General features: G+C 32.8%; 1 protein-coding gene across 2 annotated transcripts in view; it reads left to right on the plus strand.

The window, feature by feature from the left end:
• The window catches only part of LOC139499439 (oxysterol-binding protein-related protein 1-like), a 98,646-nt gene continuing 74,991 nt past the window's right edge, over positions 1 to 23,655 (plus strand). The window contains exons 1-10 of one of the 2 annotated variants that reach the window (XM_071288118.1): positions 10 to 117; positions 12,420 to 12,470; positions 12,543 to 12,720; positions 13,313 to 13,398; positions 14,993 to 15,067; positions 15,871 to 15,982; positions 16,852 to 16,937; positions 17,790 to 17,934; positions 18,832 to 18,944; positions 19,792 to 19,865. In XM_071288118.1, the coding sequence (XP_071144219.1) occupies positions 12,582 to 12,720; positions 13,313 to 13,398; positions 14,993 to 15,067; positions 15,871 to 15,982; positions 16,852 to 16,937; positions 17,790 to 17,934; positions 18,832 to 18,944; positions 19,792 to 19,865 (830 nt within the window). In that variant the 5' untranslated portion in view covers positions 10 to 117; positions 12,420 to 12,470; positions 12,543 to 12,581. Of the gene's footprint in view, positions 316 to 12,419; positions 12,721 to 13,312; positions 13,399 to 14,992; positions 15,068 to 15,870; positions 15,983 to 16,851; positions 16,938 to 17,789; positions 17,935 to 18,831; positions 18,945 to 19,791; positions 19,866 to 23,655 lie in introns of both variants that reach the window. The other variant, XM_071288117.1, reaches the window with a different exon arrangement.

Here is a 23,655-nt window from a genome sequence, read left to right on the forward strand (position 1 = left end):
AAACTTCCTGTTTCTAGAAAATATAAATAAACAGGCCACACATGACACACATGATAACTTTTAAAAAGTAATCTACGCTATTTGTATAAAACTGACAGCTACTCCCAAAGCTTGAATGTGAGTGCCTTGATTGTATATGTATTTTCTAAATTTCCATAAATTTAACCTTTATTCCAATAATGTTTTTTTTCATCAACTGTTTGGAGCCTGGAGGGCGTGTTGACTCAAGTCATTGTCAGATCATGTGTTTTATGAAAGTGAAAATTTGAAAGTTCAATGTTTGTTTGTTGAAGGATTTCATTTTATATTTTGAAGGTTAGTGTTCAAGAAATTGAGGACAATTCACACTTCAATCAAGCTCTTGTGTCATTTAAAAGTCATTTCCTCAATATTAATATAGTCACCTGCATTTCTAGTAATGAATAATTGATAATAGTGTAATGAATAACTATAATTTACTATATTGTTAGATTGCTAAAACATTTTTTTTTTTTATAGTCCATTTCCAAATTACCAGGCGACTTCACTCCTGAATTTAATAATATTTTTTCAACAGGATATGGACCATAATTTGCTATTGGGCTCGTTTCCTATAACGATAGAAAAGTGATAAAAATGTGTATTACTGTAAGAAAAGTTGTAACTACATCTAAAGATGCCTTTATTTTTATCAACATACAAGTGTATGCTACTCTTCCCTAGAAAAAAAATTGAAATTAACAAATTTCAAAGATTATACGACAGTATTTTTGTGTCGTTTCTCGCGTTACTTTTCGCTTCCGAAGTGCATTACGCTGACTGATTTATAGATAATCGTCACCGGCAAATTCGTAACTTTTGCTTTCAAATAATAAAGAACATCGACCAATAAGAATAGTCAGAAGAAAATGGCGAGAACTACAAATGTATAAGTATTTCTGTAGCAGGTTTAAGAACACTAGCGTTACTTTGGTTTCCAATTTCGTAACGCAAACTTTAGATGATGTAATCTGCTTTGTTGTAATAGAATTCTTTATAACAATATGCAAATATGAACTCTCGCGAGATGTTTAAACAGGTAAATCAGAGATGATTTACATTCTAGTTTTGTTCTTCGTAATAATTAAGTTAGAAAATGAAGTTATCGTTATGCGTTACATTTCAAACGAAACAGAAGTCCAGTTATTTCCTTTTTTTTATTAAAATTGTTTTTGTTGTTAAGTTCTAATCATTTCCGGTCATACGTGAAACATGTGACCAACATGTGATCACGCCCTTACGGCCGGATGTATGAAATACTAGGTCTAAACATTGTTTTTGTTTCCAACGGGATGTTAGCAAACATAATCTGTAGACTTGTTTCGTCTTGTTTAAAAAAGGAAAATACAATTTTCAAAGAGATTGCACCGGGGGTCTATTGTTTTTCCTATGTGCATAATGTTACATACGATCTTGTGTGAAAATAAATGCCCAATGACTTGACAAATTCGATTTCAGATTTGACAGACGTTATGACACACTTTGTTTCCTGATAACGATGTAAAGGGTCCTTGGAAAATTCAATCGACATTACGTCTCTTATCATTGTGCCGATGCTCGTTGGATTGATTTTGCTTCAGCAGTAAATATTACTGGATATTTAAGGTGAATAAAGATAACTTAATAAAAAATACATGTTAATATACCGTTACACTTGGAGTGTACAAAGTTGGTATCTTTGTCACAATTTTTAATTATTTTTTTTTATTCATGTTCGATCTGCAAACACTTTTCAGAAACGCAATAAACTTGTCAAAGGAGAAGTAAACTTTTCATGCATGATTTGAAAGGAAGTGCTTTATTGATTTTAGCCCACTAAAGTAGGTTAAAATGTGGAAACCATGTAGATGGTGTACAGGTCACAAATATCACATGGTGCCTATTTTAAAGATTTTAATTCCAAGTTAAAAGTTTTTTTCTTTACTGGATTTAAAGAATTTTACATTGCCAATGATTTGGAATAAATTGTATATAACTGGAATTTCAAAACCAAACTTAAATACATTTTTTTGGCTAAAACATCAAGATACAACGATTATGGTATCCTGTATCAATGAAGAAAATATGGAAATTTCTGAATAAATTGTACTAATTGTTTTCAAAACAAGCACATATTTAGGAGTTTTATAATACTGTTACATTTAAGATGGATTTTAAGAAAAGTATACTGTTCAGACTATTTTAAGCAGATTTTGCAATAAAATAAAACTAAAAAAATGCTTTCGATTTCTTATGGTTTCCTGTCGCGTTTAAAAAAAACTTTAATTAAACATTGAAAATAAATTTTAAATATTAACATGAAGCAAGTAACACTAGTAATGGTGTTCATTTATGTCTTTTGAAATATATTGTACAAAATAAAGAAAATAAAGATTGGTTTCCTGTTTGGTTTCCTGTCATGTAAACGGTGAATCAAAATGTATTATTTTTTTCTTGAAAAACTCAATTGTTCCATTAATACTCAGGGCTCACGCTACCAGGCGACTTGGGCGAAGAAGTCGCCTTCCCGACCGTCACTTCGCTTTCCCCGACCCCAAAAAGCGAAAACAAGTCGCCCTGTCCATGACGATAGTCGCTTTCAGTCGCTTCCGTCATCGGACATTTTCAATTTTTACCAAGTTGATGAAACATCAGTTTTTTTATTGATAATTAAAGAAATTCAGACATAAACGATTCATTATCTTTAGAAAAGAGGTTGAAGCATTGTCTTCGCAGTGTGTAGCAGGTTATTTGATAAAAATACAACTTTTTATCACTTCGTGCATTTCTGCAAGTTCCGGTGCTTGTTACTCGAAAACGTACATCAACCTAAATTTCGGCGGCAAAATAAGTTTATTACTTCATTTAAACGTGATAAAAGTTGCCTCCAGTAAATTTTAAATCCATTTATTGCATTAAAAACGTCATGTTCCTTTCCAAATAACTTGTCAAACATCGTTTATTTTTGGAAAATGACGCAGTCATTGTTCCATTACTGGCGACCTGAACTTCATAACATTTCTCTGCCTACCGCGCTTGGTTTCGTATTTACTATTTTCCATACAAACTGGAATCTGCTTGTGTTATCATTATGCATGATCATTGTGTAGTAATCAGCCAGGAACCAGTTTAGAATTTGTAAACTACAAAACGTAATCGGTTATTGTTCATTCCGTTTTGGTGTTTCATACCGACTTATATGGGTTGAATAAGCTTAAGACCCTTCAAACATTAATGTGATAGGTATATTAAAGACTGTTTTACAAAAGGATGGAACTGTTTTGCTTTAAAAGTCGTACTATAGTGGTATCTGTCATGTACGGATTTCCTCTCTCACCGGTTAATTTCTTCTTTTACACGTGCTTTTGAAACTTCCTGTTCAAACATCGCAAGTTTTAAAATTGTGTTTTGAGTGAATTAAACTTATTTTAACAATCATGAAGCGTTCCAGAATCATTTTCAAGCAGTTTCATGATGGAAAATAGGTTTTCTCAAGAAAATACCGCAAACGATCGCAGAGGAATTGAAACTTACAAGTCAAGTCGGCACCTGGTTAAATTGGCATCTAGTCAAATCGGCACCTATTTGACGTCAATTCGGCATCCAATAATATTTGTTATAATATTTTCTATTCAATTAATTAATAACTGTTACTAAGTACATGGTGAATATGTTGTTGTGTATTTAGGTAAACAACGAAACCAAAGTGAATATGTTGTTGTGTATAAAGGTAAACAACGAAGCCCTTACCGAAGCTGTTGTTTTAACAATTAGATTAGCAAATTTAAGGTGTTTTTTTTTTCCAGTATAGTTTAAACAGCATTAAACCAACAATCCTGTAAAGTCTTAACTGGTTAAAATAATGCATAAAAATATCCAATATCTCATGTATTAGTCCAAATAATTATGACGTCTGGCAAGGCTATTTTTTATGCAGTTAAGCTGCATTATGCGAGCACCCTAGATTTGTGTTCTACCCAATAAATCCTGAAATACTTGCCATTGTTATTATCTAGCTTGTTACTATGTTATATATAACTAATTGAACACTTTTTTAATACTTTTTATTCTGGATTACAAAAAAAATGACCAGAAAAACCTTAAATGATCGTCGATTTATCCAAAAGTTTTAAAGTTACACATAGGAAGTAGTGCTTATTAAGAATCCTTGTGTAGTTCATTATGACTTGTGCTTTTAGCTAAGATGTCAAAGAACAATTGTATGAAATATTTAATCGCCGAAAATCTCTTAAGACAAGCAGTTTATATTTCCCAAATGACAAAAGTCGTAGGAATATTGTTTGTCATCAATACGTAGTACAACTACGTCAGTAGTCTATTATATAATAAGTTCAACTGTTCATGCTGTTGGCGGCAATTTCAAATTAGAAAAAGAAATTTTCGTAGCTTTTCAATTTGGAGGCAGGTGTGCAAATTAGCGGTGGTCCGAGGTCCGCGACCTTCCACTTTTGCAAGCGTAATTTTGACTAGGATAGTTGGTTTCTAGCTACGCCCGACGTAGTCGCTTTACATTTGAAAGAAAATAAGAAATTACTTTGCAAACCTTTTCACCATGTTCACCAAAGTCTCCAATTAAACGAGCTAAAAACTTATTTTTATCATTATTATTCATGACGGCGATGTTCATTTTGTTCAACCGCTAGCTTTATACAGAAAATCGCCGACAAATATTGTATAAATTCGAGTAAAATCGTATCTGATTGACAAAAACAACATTGTAAACACATAACAATGGCGGCCGTGAAGACAAAATTTTACAAAATCGGATCCGATTCCGGAAGCGGATAAGGGTAATTCCGGGTTTGACGATCATTTACAAAATAAATCCAAGCAGGTGAAAAAATACATCTATGCATGGTAAATGAATATAAACACTAGTATTGTAAACCAAAAGATATATGTAAAAGAAAGAAAAAGCAGAAAAATATTTTATTTAGAAACTAAAAATTACTTTTTGATAAATTTTAATTTAAAAATCCAATACAACGTGACAGCTGGGAACAGTATATCTAACAATATACATGTTCATGGTCACAGTCTAAATTTTCTTTATAAATGATAAATGATGATAATGCATGTGAGATGCTTTTAAAGTGTAAACATATTACTGCAATTTCGAGGGGTTATTTGTTTTTTTCTCAATTTTGAAGGGTCAATTAAAGTAGCTGAAAGTTTCATTCTTTATTTTCACAAATAATGCAACTATATTATATATACCTTAATGTAAGTAAATCATATGATATATAGGTGGCATTCTTTGGGCCACTCTACCCCCTCCTGTTTGATAACTTGGAAACAGTCGAGCTCCCCACCCCTAAACCATATGAGGGGCAGATCCAGGATTTTAGGTTAGGAGGGGCGCAAACTTAAATTTTCGCCGAGCAGAGCGAGGCTAAAAAAAAATTGAGGTAAAATTATCAGAATATTCTTTATTAAGCTGAGAACAACCCATGCTTTGCAAATTTAAGGGGGGGTGCAAGCCCGCAACCCTCCCCCGTCTGAATCCGCCCCTGCATATATTCAAGTATAGGACAATATAATAAATAAAAAATGAAATATGGGGGAGTCCCTGGAGTTACCCCACCCCCTCCTGTTTGAGAACTTGGAAACGGTCGAGATCCACACCCCTTAACCATATATATTCATGTTTGTGACAATATGAAAAATCAAATGAAATATAGGAAGAGTCGCTAGGGGTCACCCCACCCCTCCTGTTTTAGAATTTAAAAATGGTCGAGAACCCCATCCCTAAACCATATATATTAATGTATGGGACAATATAACAAATCAGATGAAAGATAGGGGAGTCCCTGAGGTCACTGTTCACCCTCCTGTTTGAGAACTTGGAAATGGTCAAGATCCTTACCCCTAAACCATATATACTCATGTATGGGACAATATGACAAATCAAATGAAATAAAAGGGAAGTCCCTGTGGTCATCCCAACCCTCCTGTTTGAAAACTTGGAAACGGTCAAGATCCCCACACCAAAACAATATATATTCATGTATGGATCAATATAACTGATTAAATGAAATATAAGGGGAGTCCCTTGGGTCACCCTACCCTTCCTGTTTGAGAACTTGGAAACCAATGAGATCCCCACCCCTAAACCATATATATTCATGTATGGGACAATATAACAAATAAAATGAAATGTAGGGAAAGTCCCTAGGGTCACCCTACCCCCAGTGGCGGATCCAGAAATTTTCGTAAGTGGGGCCCACTGACTGACCTAAGAGGGGCCCGCTCCAGTCACGCTTCAGTGATTCCCTATATAAGCAACAAATTTTTTCCCCTAAAAGGGGGGCCGGGCCCCCTGCCCCCTAAATCCTCTGCTTACCCCTACCTGTTTGAGAACTTGAAAACCGTTGAGATCCCCACCCCTAAATTATATATATTCATATGTATGGGACAAAATAACAAAGCATTTACATTTACTATGGGCAAGTCAGTCAGACCTCATCTTTGATCCCTGTTGTAGTGAACATTTGTCTGATTCGTGTCTCATAACTTTTGTACTATAGAACACAAACTCAGTTTTCTTTCCAGGGAAACCAGTCCATTCATACTATTACATGTTCATACTAAGTCAAATTGAACTTCTAGCAGTCAAATAAAACCAAGGTTAACTACCAAGTAGAACAACTGCAATCATTGAGAACTTGTACCACTGCAATCACACCATAAAAAATATACATTGATATATGCATTGCTTTTGAAACCTTGATAACATATAAATTATTTGCCTTAATAAATAAATCATTAGATAAACATGAATGTACTATATATGAATGTTTAATGTTGAGGCAACATTGCCACAGTTTTCATAATTACGGTTGCCTTGGTTTTTGGTTAACTGCCTTCAGCGCTTACAGCGCTTTGATTTTTTTCTGGGACGCCTTCCTACGACGTTCGTATGAAGGTCGTAGGAAGGCGTCCCAGAAAAAAATTAACATAGCCTTGCGGTCATAGGAAGGTGTCCCAGAATAAAATTAAAAAAGCCTTGCCAGACGTAATAATTATTTGGACTACTCATATCTATATCATTAAAAATATACCAAAAAAGTCATTTAGTTGAGAAAAATAAATGTATACAAAATGTACATGAACACCCAAAAATGTGAAAGTTAGTATTTAACTCTTTTTGCTTCAATACTGAAAAAAATTTTGGCAACCCCTTTCTTATTTTTACTCTTCTTGCTTAAAATACTGTTAAAAATATATATTTAACATGGGTGACAAATTGACTATATCAGGTGTCGATTTAACCAGGTGCTGATTTGTCCAGGTGTCGGTTTGACTAGAATTCTTTGACAAATGTTTGATATTTTGTGGAAGAAGGGGGTTCAGTCTATGTGGTATCAGGTCTGTTGGCATCCAATACACTTTCGCACCCTACACGTTTGCACCTCGCACATTCGCACCCAAGGTCTGTTCGCACTCTACTCATTCGCGCCCAATTTTAATTCAAATTCAAGTTGAATAATTGGAAAATCATGATTGTTGTTTTAAATTGCTTTGGTGTAAATACTGAATGTATTTATAGCTTGGTATGAGTAAAACATTGAAGATTTTAAAGGAAAAACACAAAAGATAATTGTTTTTAACAGCTTGGGCCCTTTGATCTGAAACAACGAAACAATAAAATATAGGAACCAAAATATAGCAATCCACTATTATAACCAAAACATGATAAAATTTATTCAACACACAGAAAAAAACAGTCAGAATCTCACTTCATTTTGAAACAAGTCAATGAAACAAAGTTATAGCAATCATAGCAATACACTAACCAAAACATGATTAAGAGTTATTCAACACAAAATAAAACGTTGACAAAATACCACTTTAGGGAGCTACCATTTGATTTTTATGGGGGGGCTAGGATGAAATTTGAAAAAAATAGGCAGGACAGGAGTTTTGAGTAAAATAAAAAGGCAGGATGAGACACTTGCAAAAAAAAAAAAGTCAGGACGACAATTTAGGTAAAAAAAGTCAGGACGACAATTTAGGTAAAAAAAGTCAGGATAAACTAAAAAAAAAAAAGGCAGGACCGAACAGAGTGAAAAATAAAAAGGCAGGACAGAGATTACAGCTAAAAAAAAATGCAGGACAAAATTTTTCATCCTAGCCCCCCCATAAAAATCAAATGGTAGCTCCCTTATTTAGAGAGGATTATTATTATTTTTAACAATATGCTATCCAAAACATGATTAAGATTTATTCAACACACAAAAAAAAATGCTGTCTCACTTTATTTTGAGACAATGACAACAATTATATATATATATACTTATAAGAAAACACTTGCTTACAGAGTTATTAAACACAAAACCAATTAAGATTGGGTGCGAACATGTAGGGTGTGAAAGTAAGAGGGGGCGAACATGAGTGGGCGCAAACGTGAATGGGCGTGAACGGACCAGGATTCAGACTATGTACCAGTGAGAAATATACAAGCCTTTCTACTGTATTTATTTGTACAATTCAGGTAGTCTTGACCTATTCATTTGCCTTAGAAAAACCAGCCAGTTGTCACCTTCACTTCACACACACACATATACGAATATCAATTATATGCTTACAAGACATGTTGCATTGTTAAACTAATTACGGTATGTGAAAATCAAGACTTGCATAAAAACTATCCCAATATTAGAGACAGTGGCGTCATTTTTCTTCAGAGCTTTCAGCTCTTTGATTGTAAATTTTCTTGCATTCGTCCGCCATTGACCGATTTCTAAACTACGGACCTGAACCGGAGCAGCTATGACCGAAATCTGTACTTTTACAATAATTACAACGGACGCACGAATGGAACAGCTAACAGAAGAATATTGATCCCAAAGGGAAAAATTATGCATTCCACACGCATAAAGAGACTTTTGGTTACATCTACATGATCTAATTGATTGGTGTATATAATTCCCTATATTTTTTATGGATTGTTTCAAACTATTGATTAAAGTTGCTTAACTCTGAGACTATCATACTAATATCAATATATTATGGCCCAGCTTAATAACTTTTATATTTTTTTATTAGAAACACTGAATTTCATACACAAGATAATTTTAAATTAAATTGTAATTGATATATAATAATTTCTTTACATTTTAAAATTATTTTTTTTTAAGTGCTAGATATTTAGTTGGTAGTTTTTCACAAGAACTTTAGTAAAACTTAAACAACTTTTAATTTCAAATGTAACTTTAATTGTAATTTTTTTACTTAGATATGAATTTAACAATATAAAAAGAACATTATTTACATATTGCCCTTTATACTATTGTAAAATCCAAACATTGCAGCGCACCGCGCGAATGAGCACTTCTCTTTCAAATCTCACCACTTCTCCCTATCAGTTTCAAAAAGAGAAGTCACTTCTCCCTATAATTCTGAAGTAGTGTGAGCCCTGATACTATTCTAACACCAACACAACCCACAGAATAAAAGTTAAAGTTTTAGAACTTATAAAAAAGGATACAAAAAGAAACCAAAAGCCGAATACCAAATTATGGTCCATATCTTTTCTGTGGTAGGACATCCTGGTACTCAGTCACCCAATTGCAAGAGCAATGTAAAAAAGAAAATTCAAGTTTTTAATCAGTACAATGTTAACTGTGTAAAGCTTTCTAAATATGATTAAATCATGGGAAAATAGCAAGGCACTGGCTACGGTTACATGGAAATGTAACAATAATAAAAATATTATTGTTACATTGGAGACTAAATGCCGGAATGCATGGTTGGGTAAGGACCTGTTTAATTACGAATGTTACAATAATTATTGAGGCTACGGTTACATTGCGTTATTGTTACATGAAAAAAAGCAATGTATGATGGGACTAGTAATATGTACTAAATGATAAAAGTTGAGGACGTTTATTACATACATTTATAACATACAATTTATTTACTGTAATTTTTTATTTACAATGACAATTTCTACAAATCCAGTAAGTTGTTTTTAAAGTCCGACACATTTTTGATGAAAGAAATTACGTCCTCCACGGATACGTGTACATACATAATTTCTAGTATTAAAGTTACAGTCAGCAAACTTTGCTTTTAATTATCAATTTGCGTCAAGTTATAAAGCTGTATGAAATGTCTTGATATTGTTTCAGTTTCGTTTAAAACTCATCCCAAGTTTTATTTTTTTTCACCATAAACAAAATTGGTCCAAAGTATAATGACAGTAATAAGAGTAGGTGTGCAGTTAAATACTTTAAAAAAGTGAAACCATTGAACTATATTTTTCGCCTTTGACAGTCACACTCCTAATCTTGAGTAGTATCTGTAAGAACATCAAAACCATTAATACCGGTAGTAAAACTATTCAAGTTGTACACCATTTGTTGAATAATAATATTATATTATTTATCAATATTAAATTACAAGTATTGTTTAGTACATATGAAAGAATGAAGCAATATAACTATAGAAGATTTAAGTTTAATCAATCTGACGTACATTGCTGTTTTTCATGTAACAATAAGGTAATGTAACCGTAGCCTCAGTAATTATTGTTACATTTGTAATTAATCGGTTCCTCACCCAACTTTGCATTCTGGCATTTAGTCTCCAATGTAACAATAATATTTTTATTATTGTTACATTTCCATGTAACCGTATCTAGTGCCTTGCCAAATAGCAAATCCCCTCCCCCACCCCCTCAAAAAAACAAACTTGCACCATGTGTGCACTGCTCATCATGATCTTATATTTGATAACAATTTTTTTCTTATAATTGAGAGAGTATGCCAGGATGTCCTACCAAAGAGTATGTAACTTGTTGAATAATTGTAGAACCCAGAGTCAAAAGTCAGTAATATGAAAATGGTATTTTGGCTAAAAGCATGTATACAGTATCTTCTTTGATAAAACATTAGTATTGTTATATTCACAGCTGGAAAATCACAATACATTTTTAAGTTAATATAAGATTTGGAACAGCTAACGTGTACCTTAATCATTGTTAATACAGGTATTTTAAGGCAACATCAATGACTATTGCATGTTCTTGGATTTTCTTTTTTTCTCTTTTCGGTGTAATTATTTTTTGGAAACTATTTAATATTTCATCTTATGAAAGTAATAAGCAACTGCAAAATTAAATGAAAAATTGCTGCATGTACATATAAAAAAGAAGGTGTGGTATGATTGCCAACGAGACAACTGTCCACAAGAGACTAAAATGACACATACATTAACAACTATACAATGTAGGTCACCGTACGGCCATCAATAGTCTTGTATTTTCATGATTTAATGGCAATTGATGTTTCATACAAAACCTGGAGAGCTTTTATATATTTTATGTGAAAACAGTCAGGGGACTTACTTAAATGAGTGATTTTCTTAATCACTGATTCAAGTAACATTATATATTATGTCCATTGAGGTTGGAAGTAAGAGTTTTGTTTCTTTAATAATCACCTATTTTTAAGAGTACTACAAATTTATCACAAGAAGAAGTGATTTAATTTTATTGTAGCTATAAATATAGAATACTAATGTTCCAGGGACTAATTATGTTGCTAAAACTATCAGAACCAACATCTGTGTTGATAGGATGACCAGGTCATTTCAGGTGATGACCTTGTACTGAATCTAGGATAATGACATAAAAATCACTTGTTTAAGTATCATACCTCAATTTCCTTCCCAAAAATCACTTCTTTAAGTATATCATTATTTTAATAGCCCCCACTAATTTCAACACCCCCAAACAATGAAATTTTTATCACGAACAGTAGAATTTTATTACATAATCTCAAAGATGAAACCTTGAACTTTACAGGAAAATACTCCCACAAAACAATCTGTGATGAAAGTATTAGTTCATTATTATAGCATTTTTTTCAACTAAAATAAAATTTGCAGCTAAATGATTACATCAAAGGCATAGACCTGGCTACTCAAAAGAAGCAAAAAGTTCATTTTTTCAACTTTACTAATGAAAAGATATTATTTAAACCTATGTGTTTTAAATTTTGTCCCCTGACTGGACAATGAGCATGACTAGAACTGGAAATGGTCTTAGTATGAACGTAGTCAGGGTTTAAGAAGAGCATGATGATTGCTAGAATTGTACCATGATCTTGAACAGTGTGGTATAACTGTTGTGTAGTCAGAAAAATATAGTAAAAGAGTTGTTGTGTCACAGTCATGACAGTGATGGCAGTATTGAGCTTGTATTAAAGTCGCTGTGAGATCATAGCACAGCCTCTCCGACTAGAATTGCACTTCTGCTACTTGTAACAATGATTCATGGATAAAAACTTGTAATTTTACCTCGACCTGTACTGTGCTTTCACTTTGCTTCTACTACAACCTAATAACGCCATGAAATTATCACTTTTATAATCTATATAATTGATCATATTTTATAGAAATTTACATGTACTAAGACATGATAGATTGACAGAGATGTCTGACCCGAGGTAAAGTCTGACCCTGAGGTAAAGTCTGACCCCGAGGTAATGTCTGACCCGGAGGTAAAGTCTGACCCTGAGGTAAAGTCTGACCCTGAGGTAAAGTCTGACCCCGAGGTAATGTCTGACCCAGAGGAGGATACCTTGTCTCCTGAGGAAAGCTTACTGTTGTATGCCAGGAATGGAGATATTAGTGGTGTGGAGGGTCTGCTGGAGAAAAGAAATGGAAAACAGATCTCTTTAGATCTAAACTGTAAAGGTTGGTGTGTTTGTTATTTACATTATGTTCATCAGTTCATCTTTATTGCTGGCAGATATTTTAGAGAACATCCATGAAAGTGGGGCGAAAGATATTCGATGGACATTCAAACTCATAGACAAAAAGGCAACTGACAACGCCATGGTTAAAAAAGAAAAAGACAAACAGAAAACCAATAATACACAAGACAGAACATAGAAAACTAAAGACTAAGCAACACAAACCCCATTAAAAAATAGAAGTGATCTCAGGTGCTCCGGAAGAATATTCAGATCCTGTTCACCGGTGCCAAACTCATATGCTATTAGTGAAGAATACTTATTTCATGTTTTTGGGGACTATCAAAGATGTGTGGTACATCCTCTATGCCCCTACATGTACATGTAGATTTTGCACTGCATAGTGCTTAAATTTAAGTACACGACACAACACTGTGGAGTCGCAAGAAAATTAAGTTATTGTCAAGTCTCTGAGTAAAAGTATAGATGGCATATAAGGCCATTTTAGCACCCTGTACTGAATTTAACTGAAAAGGTGACCAAAGATTAAATATTAACATACATATTAACATATATTAGCCTTCTGTTTTCAGGGAATCAGAAATCTAACAGAGGTTGGAGTCCCCTACACCTAGCAGTATACTTTGGTCATACAGCTGTGGCAAAACTTCTTTTAGAGGTAAGTTTCTCAGTCCACTAGCTTTTTAGATCTTACACATGTGTCTACTGGGTTCAACTCCAATCTAGATTGACTAAGATTGGCAGATATCTTGTGGGAGCAATGTTGTTTTCTTTGGGCACTCCAGCTTCCTCTGGCAATAAATACTGGCCTACACTAATAGTCAAAAGTGCTAAACGTGGAGTTAAACACCAACATCAATCAATCAGTTAGGACATGGGAAGTCAGGGCCAGTAGGAACATTCTCTAAACTAAAAACTCCAGTCTTAAGGTGGTTCCTAACACTAAAGGGAGATAACTCTGTAAAATCAGCTGAACGTTTTAATAACGTTGTGTTGGTTAGGGAATATCAAGCTTCTCAATGATCAAAATTAGTGTTAGTCAAACTGCTATGTAACCAGTGTAATTTTTCTGATAAATTTGTTGGTTCAAATTTTTTGAAATTTTCATATTTCTGTCAAAGAGTCAAAGTAAACACTTTGTCAAAATTTTTTGAAAATTAAACGAGCCAAATTAATTTTAGTGAAGGTGTTGGGTACCACCTTAATTGACAAGGATTATTCCTACAGAAGGTCAGTAGTTCTCTCTAGACAATCTGGCTTCCTCCTCTGATAAAAACTGACTGCCATGATTTAGTCAATTGTGATGAAAGTGGCATCTGATAAAAACTGACTGCCATGATTTAGTAAATTGTGATGAAAGTGGCGTCTGATAAAAACTGACTGCCATGATTTAGTCAATTGTGATGAAAGTGGCGTCTGATAAAAACTGACTGCCATGATTTAGTCAATTGTGATGAAAGTGGCGTCTGATAAAAACTGACTGCCATGATTTAGTCAATTGTGATGAAAGTGGCGTCTGATAAAAACTGACTGCCATGATTTAGTCAATTGTGATGAAAGTGGCGTCTGATAAAAACTGACTGCCATGATTTAGTCAATTGTGATGGAAGTGGCGTCTGATAAAAACTGACTGCCATGATTTAGTCAATTGTGATGAAAGTGGCGTCTGATAAAAACTGACTGCCATGATTTAGTCAATTGTGATGAAAGTGACGTCTGATAAAAACTGACTGCCATGATTTAGTAAATTGTGATGAAAGTGGCGTCTGATAAAAACTGACTGCCATGATTTAGTCAATTGTGATGAAAGTGGCGTCTGATAAAAACTGACTGCCATGATTTAGTCAATTGTGATGAAAGTGGTGGCTAAACACTAACAATCATCAACTAAAAGGTTACTGTGCATAAACATGTTAAAGGTAGACCACTGAACTGATGTACATAATTCTGACTCCGAGAGTACCAGTATGGTCAAGTGGCATACTTCATGGATAAGAGCCAATATACATTTATATACTAATTTCAAAAACTTATGTTTGACCCAGATGAATATCAAAACTTACAGTCAAAGCTAGCAGTCTATCAAAAGAACATGGCTTAAGGGGTGACTTAAGAATTGATTAAAATTTATATGATTAACATTGCTTAAAATTTCGATTTAAATCCTTTTTTTTACAAATAAGAGTACAGTAGGCTTTCATACTATTAAATTAAATTATGTGTAAATAAATTTAAATCATATATCATTTCAGCATGATGCAGATGTTAACATTGTGAATAGTGTTGGAGATACACCCTTACATAGAGCAGCTTATACAGGCAGACATGTAAATATTACTTCAAATCTATTAGTTTCTTTAGATATTCATGGCATCTTGAAAATATTGCATATCTAACATCGGTTATGATTGGTTACCTCACAATGTGGCTATTAAAGTTTTATTGGCTATTGATAAATAGAATTTGGAACATATCCCATACAAGGAAAGATATAAAAATTACATCATGGATATTGAAGATCTGTAGATGTGCGTATCGACAGGAAATTATAATTCAATATGTTTTCTAGGAGTTATTCCCCTTTGAACTTATTGGCCTCAATATACTACTGCAACAGTTTGTCATCACAACTCCTTTGCAACCATACAACAGAATTCATGAACTTTGTAGATAATAAGGACATACTATATATATGTAGATGTGCATTTCAACATGAAATTTTTCTATGAGTTATTTCCCTTTGAACTTGTAATCAATATACTACTGCAACAGTTTGTCATACCAACTCCTCTGAAAGTACACAACAGAGTTTCAGGAAACTTTGAAGTAATGAGGACATAATATGTAAATGTTTGTTTAGTACTATTCCCCCTGTCCTCAAACTGGAAAAAGGACACCTAAATGGTTTAAATTCTATTTTCATTTTTCTTCTCATACTAATATTATGTCCTTAAATAGTCTTTTTGTGTTCTTATAATGTTTTTGGAATTAGCACTCTGTATAAGACTGTAGCATGAAAACAAAAGACTTGTGTGCTAGCATCATCCATTTGTGTTAAGTGGTTCACAAAACACTGATAACATTAATATTACAATTTGTACACAACATAAATAGTTTATGATTTTATCAGGAAGCAGTAACCTTACTTGTACAACACAAGGCTGATATACATGTTATTAATGCTGAAGGATTCTCTCCTAAAGATGTGGCCAGGAACAAAGATATCAATCAACTTTTAGAAGGTATCATGTCATTTCGGTTATACATGTATTATGGAAATTTCTGTAAGATTATAAATCATGTAAATATAGATATTTTAAAGACCAAATCTCGATTTGACTTCCAAAACCATGTCTCAGATTTTTCCTATTGTATTTCATTCTCTCATTAATCTCCAATGAAGTTTTCAACATCAATTCATAAGAAACCACTAAATTTAATTGGGTATAAAATTTGTTCTATTGATGTTTTTGGAAATCTGATACAAGGTTTTGGAGGTCAAGCTGTGTTGAACAAGAATCTATAAAATATTTTGGGATGCTATGAAGAACAAAGACGCTAAATTAATTCAAGGGTGGACACCACAATAGAGCAACTAATTGCATAATAATTAATTATGTACTAATTATGTCATAATGAAATTATCACAATTTGAAAGATTAATCTTTCTTCTTTCTTTTGGTACCTCATTTATAAAATATAAAGAAGGATGAAATGAATTACATCAGTTTAAAGTTGTCTGATTGGGAGTGAAAATTTTTTTGTATTGTGCTACCTTAAAGATGAGAATGAGCTTCTGATATCTTATGGCATCCCCCTTGGTTGTTTTATAAATGATTTTTTTTTCATAAAAAATATTTTCATATTGGAATCTTGAAACATTAAGCCAGATATTATTAACTCGTTAATGTAGTCCTGCCAAAATATCTTGGCAATTGCCAATCTACAAAGTCGGCCACATTTTTGACATTTGATAAAATGCATTTTAACTTAATTCAAGATGGCCACCCTCTTCAAACATCATTTAAAGCTATGTTTTCTGTTAAACTGCAAAAACAAAATAATACCATAGTAAACTACATAATGATATATAATTATTTGATTTTTACAGCTGCAGAGAATCATGAAAATCTTGAAACTCACAATGAATTCTTGTCGTCTGTTAGAGATGGCAACCTGGAATACATACAAGGCATGGTAGGTTTATATTTGCTTATATATAAATATTGTTAAATATAAGTATAAAGATCAGGTTATTATGTTTGAATGATTAAAATGAGACAACTATCCAACAGAGATCAAAATGTAAATCAGGTGGAAAAATATAGATTCCTACACTGCAACAAGTGTATTATGATATTTCTCCACTCGAGACAGTTAAATTTTATTATTTAAAGCGTGAGGCTTGCCGAGCTCTTTAAATAACTAAAATTTAACTGTCGAGAGTGGAGAAATATCGTAATACACGAGTTATAGTGTCGGAATCTGTTTCTCTAATGATCTTTATCCTTCTTTTTCAAAGATTTTCAGAAACTTGTGTTCTTTATATGCGACGTCATCAGGCATGGTCGCCTTTTTTCATGACGTCACAATAGGAAAATTCAGAAGAAAACAAAACATTTAGACGTCATAATAAAATTTTGACTAATCATTTGCCGAGAACAGATTTTTCACTAGTGAGGAGAAATATTTTTCTCACACCGGTCAGGAAATGTGAAAATAGCACAAAAATTGGAGAAAGTATAATTTTAGTATCTATAGATTAAACAAGAAGTTCTTTTTTAACATTCAGTTACCTTTTTATGTATTTTTTTTTACGAAGTATTTAATAAAGCTTACATCTTGTGGTAGTTAAATATTCAAGTTATCTTTGATTGACAACAAATAGTTTAATCATTGCATTTGCAGTGAAGAAATTATTAATGCACAATTTTGACAGTCAACCGAAAAACTGATTTTGGTATAGCTTAAACAAGAAGTTTCCTACATAGCAATCTTTAAAATATTAAGTAGTCTCTAAATGTTTTATTCACTTTTTACATCTTTAAGCTTAAAAGCAAGAAGCCACCAGATGTTAATAAAACAGATGAGTTTGGTAACACAGCTTTACACATCGCTGCACAATCCAATCAGAAAGAAGTGGCTGTTCTGTTGTTACAGAGTGGGGTTAATGTAACAGCTAAGAATGCTAAAGGTATTGTATAGTATATTAATTTGCCAAATATTTATCTGAAGTTACAAGCAGTACATGCAGTTGTATTTTAAAACGCAACTCCTCCATTAATGCTTAAAATACTAAATGATTGTTATAAACTGGTATCTGATGGAATCTTGATCTGGACCTATAGGTTTCTTTTGTTTCTTTATGGACTCTTTTCATGTTGTAAAAGTTATTATCAAATTACTCAATCTACCAATTTGATGCTAATTTATGCATTCACGATAATCCTGAGTAAATATAAAAAAAGAAGATGTGGTATGATTGCCAATGAGACAACTCTCCACAAGAAACCAAAATGACACAAAAATAAACAACTATAGGTCACTGTACAGCCTTCAACAATGAGCAAAGCCCATACCATAGCCAACTTCTGTATTTTATTAATTTATATTGTAGTGGTTCCAATTTATAATCAGAAATTATGCTAAAATGATAAATGTTCAAGATATTTTACATAAATTACATTGAAGTTGCTTTGTAATTTCTATGAAAATTCCTACACAGTCCTTTTAAGCTTTTTATGGAAGTTCTGATTTTAAATAAATTTCTGTCTGTAGATCTTGATCTATACATTATAAAATATGACATTAAACATTAAACTAATTAAAATACATTGAAATTGTCTAGTGAAATATTCTTAAGTTGCTGAGAATACTTAGGGACAGGCAAAATCTCGATTTACCTTTGTATCACGTCACCTTAGCTTTAGTTATAGTTACAGGTAAAATGTTAAACTGTATAGCTGTTGTTTGTTATTGAGAGTCAAATAATAAGAAAACATTACCACATAAGTCAGTCTAGTAGAGCTTTAATGATAGTTCCATTTTTAAATAGATTTCTGTAGATTATGGTTTACCTTATCATTTGTAGATCAGACGGCCATAGATTTTGCTTACAATACACCAATGAAACAATTACTGTCTGTAACACCAGTGAAAGATATACCCAAACTACCTCATCACTGGGAGGGTATCTTACTTAAGGTGAGTTATTATCTACACTATTAAACGAGAAGACCTCATTTTGTGTGTCGCTTCTCTTCCTTCCACAATAAATTAATCATCATGCATCTGTGTTCTTTAGGTAACATGCATAGTCACATTTGTCATCCATTCTTATGTTTATTCAGATTGAGTTATTTTAGGAGAAAAACGACAAAATAGGTGTCCGGATATTGTTTCCGTTATCAGACTGACTTTTAGTCATAGATAAGACTTCCGGTTTTAATCAAACACAAGAACAACCAATCGTATGATAGATTACAAAAATGAAAAATGAATAAGCCAATCAGAGCGTTCTCCATATCATGGTTTTTAGAGCGCAAGAACCACAACTATTATACCTCCTTAGAGACAATTATGTTTCGCTTTTATCCACCTGTAACATCGGCACTATCATTTGCTATGTTTAGTGGACCGTGAAATGGGGTAAAATCTCTAATTTGGCATTAAAATTAGAAAGATCATATCATAGGGAACATAATCACCATATTTACTAAGTTTCGAGTTGGTTGGACTTCAACTTCATCAAAAACTACCGAAAACAAAAACTTTAACCTGAAGCGGGACAGGCGGACGTGATTTCGGGATCAGGGCCCCTCAGACCACCCCTCAAATGAGCCTTAGTCATTTCTACCAGATTCAAATTCTACCATTGGCATGTTAATAGGGCTCTCAAAAGGAAAAGCACTGATGGATTGTCCTAGAAGCACATTTTATTAGAATAATAATGGTCTATAATAAGCAGTTTCATTTATTTCATGTGAAACCACATTTTTATTTTTTTCCCCAGAATGTCATATTTTGAAACATGTTTTTTTTTATTTAATAGAAATCACGATTCCTTGGCTTCCAGGCATTATGGGTAGTTTTGGAGAGAGGTGTACTTTCATATTTCAAGACTAGGTATGTAATTAGGTCTTTCCACCTTTCCGTGGAAAGACCTATTGAATTTGTTCTGATTATTATTAGGTCTTTCCACCTTTCCATGGAAAGACCTATTGAATTTGTTCTGATTATTATTAGGTCTTTCCACCTTTCCGTGGAAAGACCTATTGAATTTGTTCTGATTATTATTATTATTATTATTTTTTTTTTTTTTTTTCTTCCGCCTAATTTTTTTTCTTGCGTATTATTGATGTTTCAAAAGATGTCGCTTAGATATTTGGAATATGGTATCGTATAGTTTATACGCTTTAAAAATTTACAACTGTGTAACAAAATACTTTACGTTGTAAGAGTTATCTCCCCAAACACTGTTTTTCTTGTGGCCACTACTCCTTCGCAACCGTTAAAGATTACGACAAATTTATTTTACCAAATTGCTCGTTACATCTTCAGGATTAGGATATTCATTTGGACCGAAGCTTTACAGAGACTCCATATGAGAGTTATTCCCCCTTTTCCCTTAAATTAAGTGATATGCATTTCTAAATGGTAAACCATAAGTGATAAAGACATAGGGTCTTTAGATTTGGGGTCCTTGGTCGAAAATAATAAAAATGAGGTCAAGGTCAAAGGTCAAGGTCATATTCTAAATTTTGATTTTGGCTTATTTTCATTTATTTTCAAATACCTTATGACATATCGACAAATAATTTTTCATAAATTGTTAGTTGCGACATGTCCTTACTTGTATATTTTGATTGAAAGGGTGCGCAGACAATAAATAGGAGTTTTTGCCCATCTTACATTTAGAATTACGCGTAAAGTGATATTACTAATAAACCAAACATATTAAAGACCTTGGGTCTTTTGATTTAAGGTCCTTGGTTTGTGAACTTGAAATTGAGGTCAAGGTCATAGGTTAATATGACGTTCTAGATTTTGACCTTTGCTTTAAATTCATATAAATACATCATACAGCCATAGGAACTAACATTTTAAACTGATTTTTAATATTTCAATATCAAAAAAGATCTTTTCTTGTGGAAAGACCTACAATTGTTCTCTGAACAATTGGTTTTTAATTATTATTATTTTTTTTTTTTTTTTTCTTCCGCCTAATTTTTTTTCTTGCGTATTATTGATGTTTCAAAAGATGTCGCTTAGATATTTGGAATATGGTATTGTATAGTTTATACGCTTTAAAAATTTACAACTGTGTAACAAAATACTTTATGTTGTAAGAGTTATCTCCCCAAACACTGTTTTTCTTGTGGCCACTACTCCTTCGCAACCGTTAAAGATTACGACAAATTTATTTTACTAAATTGCTCGTTACATCTTCAGGATTAGGATATTCATTTGGACCGAAGCTTTACGGAGACTCCATATGAGAGTTATTCCCCCTTTTCCCTTAAATTAAGTGATATGCATTTCTAAATGGTAAACCATAAGTGATAAAGACATAGGGTCTTTAGATTTGGGGTCCTTGGTCGAAAATAATAAAAATGAGGTCAAGGTCAAAGGTCAAGGTCATATTCTAAATTTTGATTTTGGCTTATTTTCATTTATTTTCAAATACCTTATGACATATCGACAAATAATTTTTCATAAATTGTTAGTTGCGACATGTCCTTACTTGTATATTTTGATTGAAAGGGTGCGCAGACAATAAATAGGAGTTTTTGCCCATCTTACATTTAGAATTACGCGTAAAGTGATATTACTAATAAACCAAACATATTAAAGACCTTGGGTCTTTTGATTTAAGGTCCTTGGTTTGTGAACTTGAAATTGAGGTCAAGGTCATAGGTTAATATGACGTTCTAGATTTTGACCTTTGCTTTAAATTCATACAAATACATCATACAGCCATAGGAACTAACATTTTAAACTGATTTTTAATATTTCAATATCAAACTAGTATCTCAATTGTTTGTAAAACAATTGAAAGGTCTTTCCTGTAAAAGTGATGTTTTCGGAATGTACTTTGTACGACCTTTCGTTTGATATACGACAAGCGTACCCGAGAGCGTACCTTCTGAAACTTTTCGCTTTTTACACTTAATGACCTCATCCGCCTACATTTTCGGGATCGGAAGTATGATATATGTAACATAGAGTATATGAGCTTTCATTTGATATGCGACAACGCCATGTTCTAGAAAGTTTCATTTTTGCACTTAATAACCCTATCCAACTAATTTTTGGAGGTCGGGAATTTGATATTTCAAATGTACAAATCATGACCTTTCATTTGATATACAACAACCCTATCTTAAAAGAAAATTTACTTTTTGCACTCAATAACCCCATCCAACCCATTTTTGGGAGACGTCAATTTGAAATTTGAAATGTACACTTTATGTTCTTTCATTTGATATGCGACAACCTTACCATCTGAGAAATTCGAATTTTTGCACAAATTGACCCCACCCGTCCCCCTGGGATGAAAAGGGTCTTTAAAATTTTCATTTATAAGTAGAGTTTATTAAGACCTTCAATTTGATATATCAGATGACCCCATTTGACAAAGTGCAAATAATGATGCAATATCAACTATATAAATAGAACTTATGAAACTTACAAAGTCAATGCAAAACATGAAAATTTCAAATTGAATTTTTGGTTGTTTTTTCCATGGAATGTTTTTGGTATTTGGTCAAACATATAGCTATGTTAACCTCTTCATTTTCTAAAACATTTTAAGTGGTAAACTCTTGTTGATTCAGAAATACATGCCTCCGCTCGCAAAACTTCAAAATGCATTATCTCTAAAACGACAATAGATATCTCAAATCTGTTAAATGATAAATGATCTACAGTTGAAGGACAACATTATAGAAAAAGAATTGGGACAATTTCAAAGTTCACCAAGGTCACAATTAATCATCAAATATATGATGCAATACCAAACTTAAGAACTGGAAGTCGTAGAGACATGGGACAACCACCATTCAACTCAGGACCACTTAACCTTTCAACTATCACAAGGTCAAGGTCGTAGCATACTGTGAAGGTCAAGGTGAAATTTAATCATGACCTGACATTGACCTCAAATTGAAGGTCTTGAATAACTGATCATCTTTGCTGTTTATAGTAGGTTGATATCTGTTATCTTTAAAAAGATATACACAAAATACTATACTTTTAAGAATCTTCCCGTTGTAACTTTTGAACAGACAGTCGGATATTATTAGACTTATTGTATAAAATGTAGAGCTCGTCGAGAGAAACATTTTATACGCTGTATGTATGCAGCAAAGTCTTAGCGTTTTCCTAATATGTAAGCTTGAAATTGCAGCGTAATATTTTTTTGCACTCGGTGACCTTTGACCTTGGGTGCATATTAAAGGTCACATGAATTAAAGATTATTGGTGAAGGTCCCAAGTCTCTACGACTTCCGGTTCTGGAAATAAAAAATTTCTAAAATTGTTTTAAATTTTTCAAGGGCAATAACTCCTTATAAGGGTGAATAACAAAATGATTGTATATGTTCATTAACATTGGCATCTGTTCCTGTACATGTTGCCGTTTTCAAATCGATTCTATCTCTTATACTTTTTGAGAAAAATGCAAAGGAAAGAAATTGTTTCAAGGGGATATAACTCTCATAGGGGATGATGGAATCATATTCAGCCTCACATGGTAATACATCATGATGAGATCTACATTATGTCCTATTAAGGTCATGATATCTTTAAAAACAAGGAGGGAGGGCCATGTTGAAAAAAATCAATAAAAGGGAGATAACTCCTAAAGGGGATGATGAAATCCTTAACAGGGTGTTTTGGTAATACATCTTGGTGA

This window comes from Mytilus edulis, chromosome 12 (genome assembly GCF_963676685.1).
Source record: "Mytilus edulis chromosome 12, xbMytEdul2.2, whole genome shotgun sequence".
Taxonomy (NCBI): domain Eukaryota; kingdom Metazoa; phylum Mollusca; class Bivalvia; order Mytilida; family Mytilidae; genus Mytilus; species Mytilus edulis.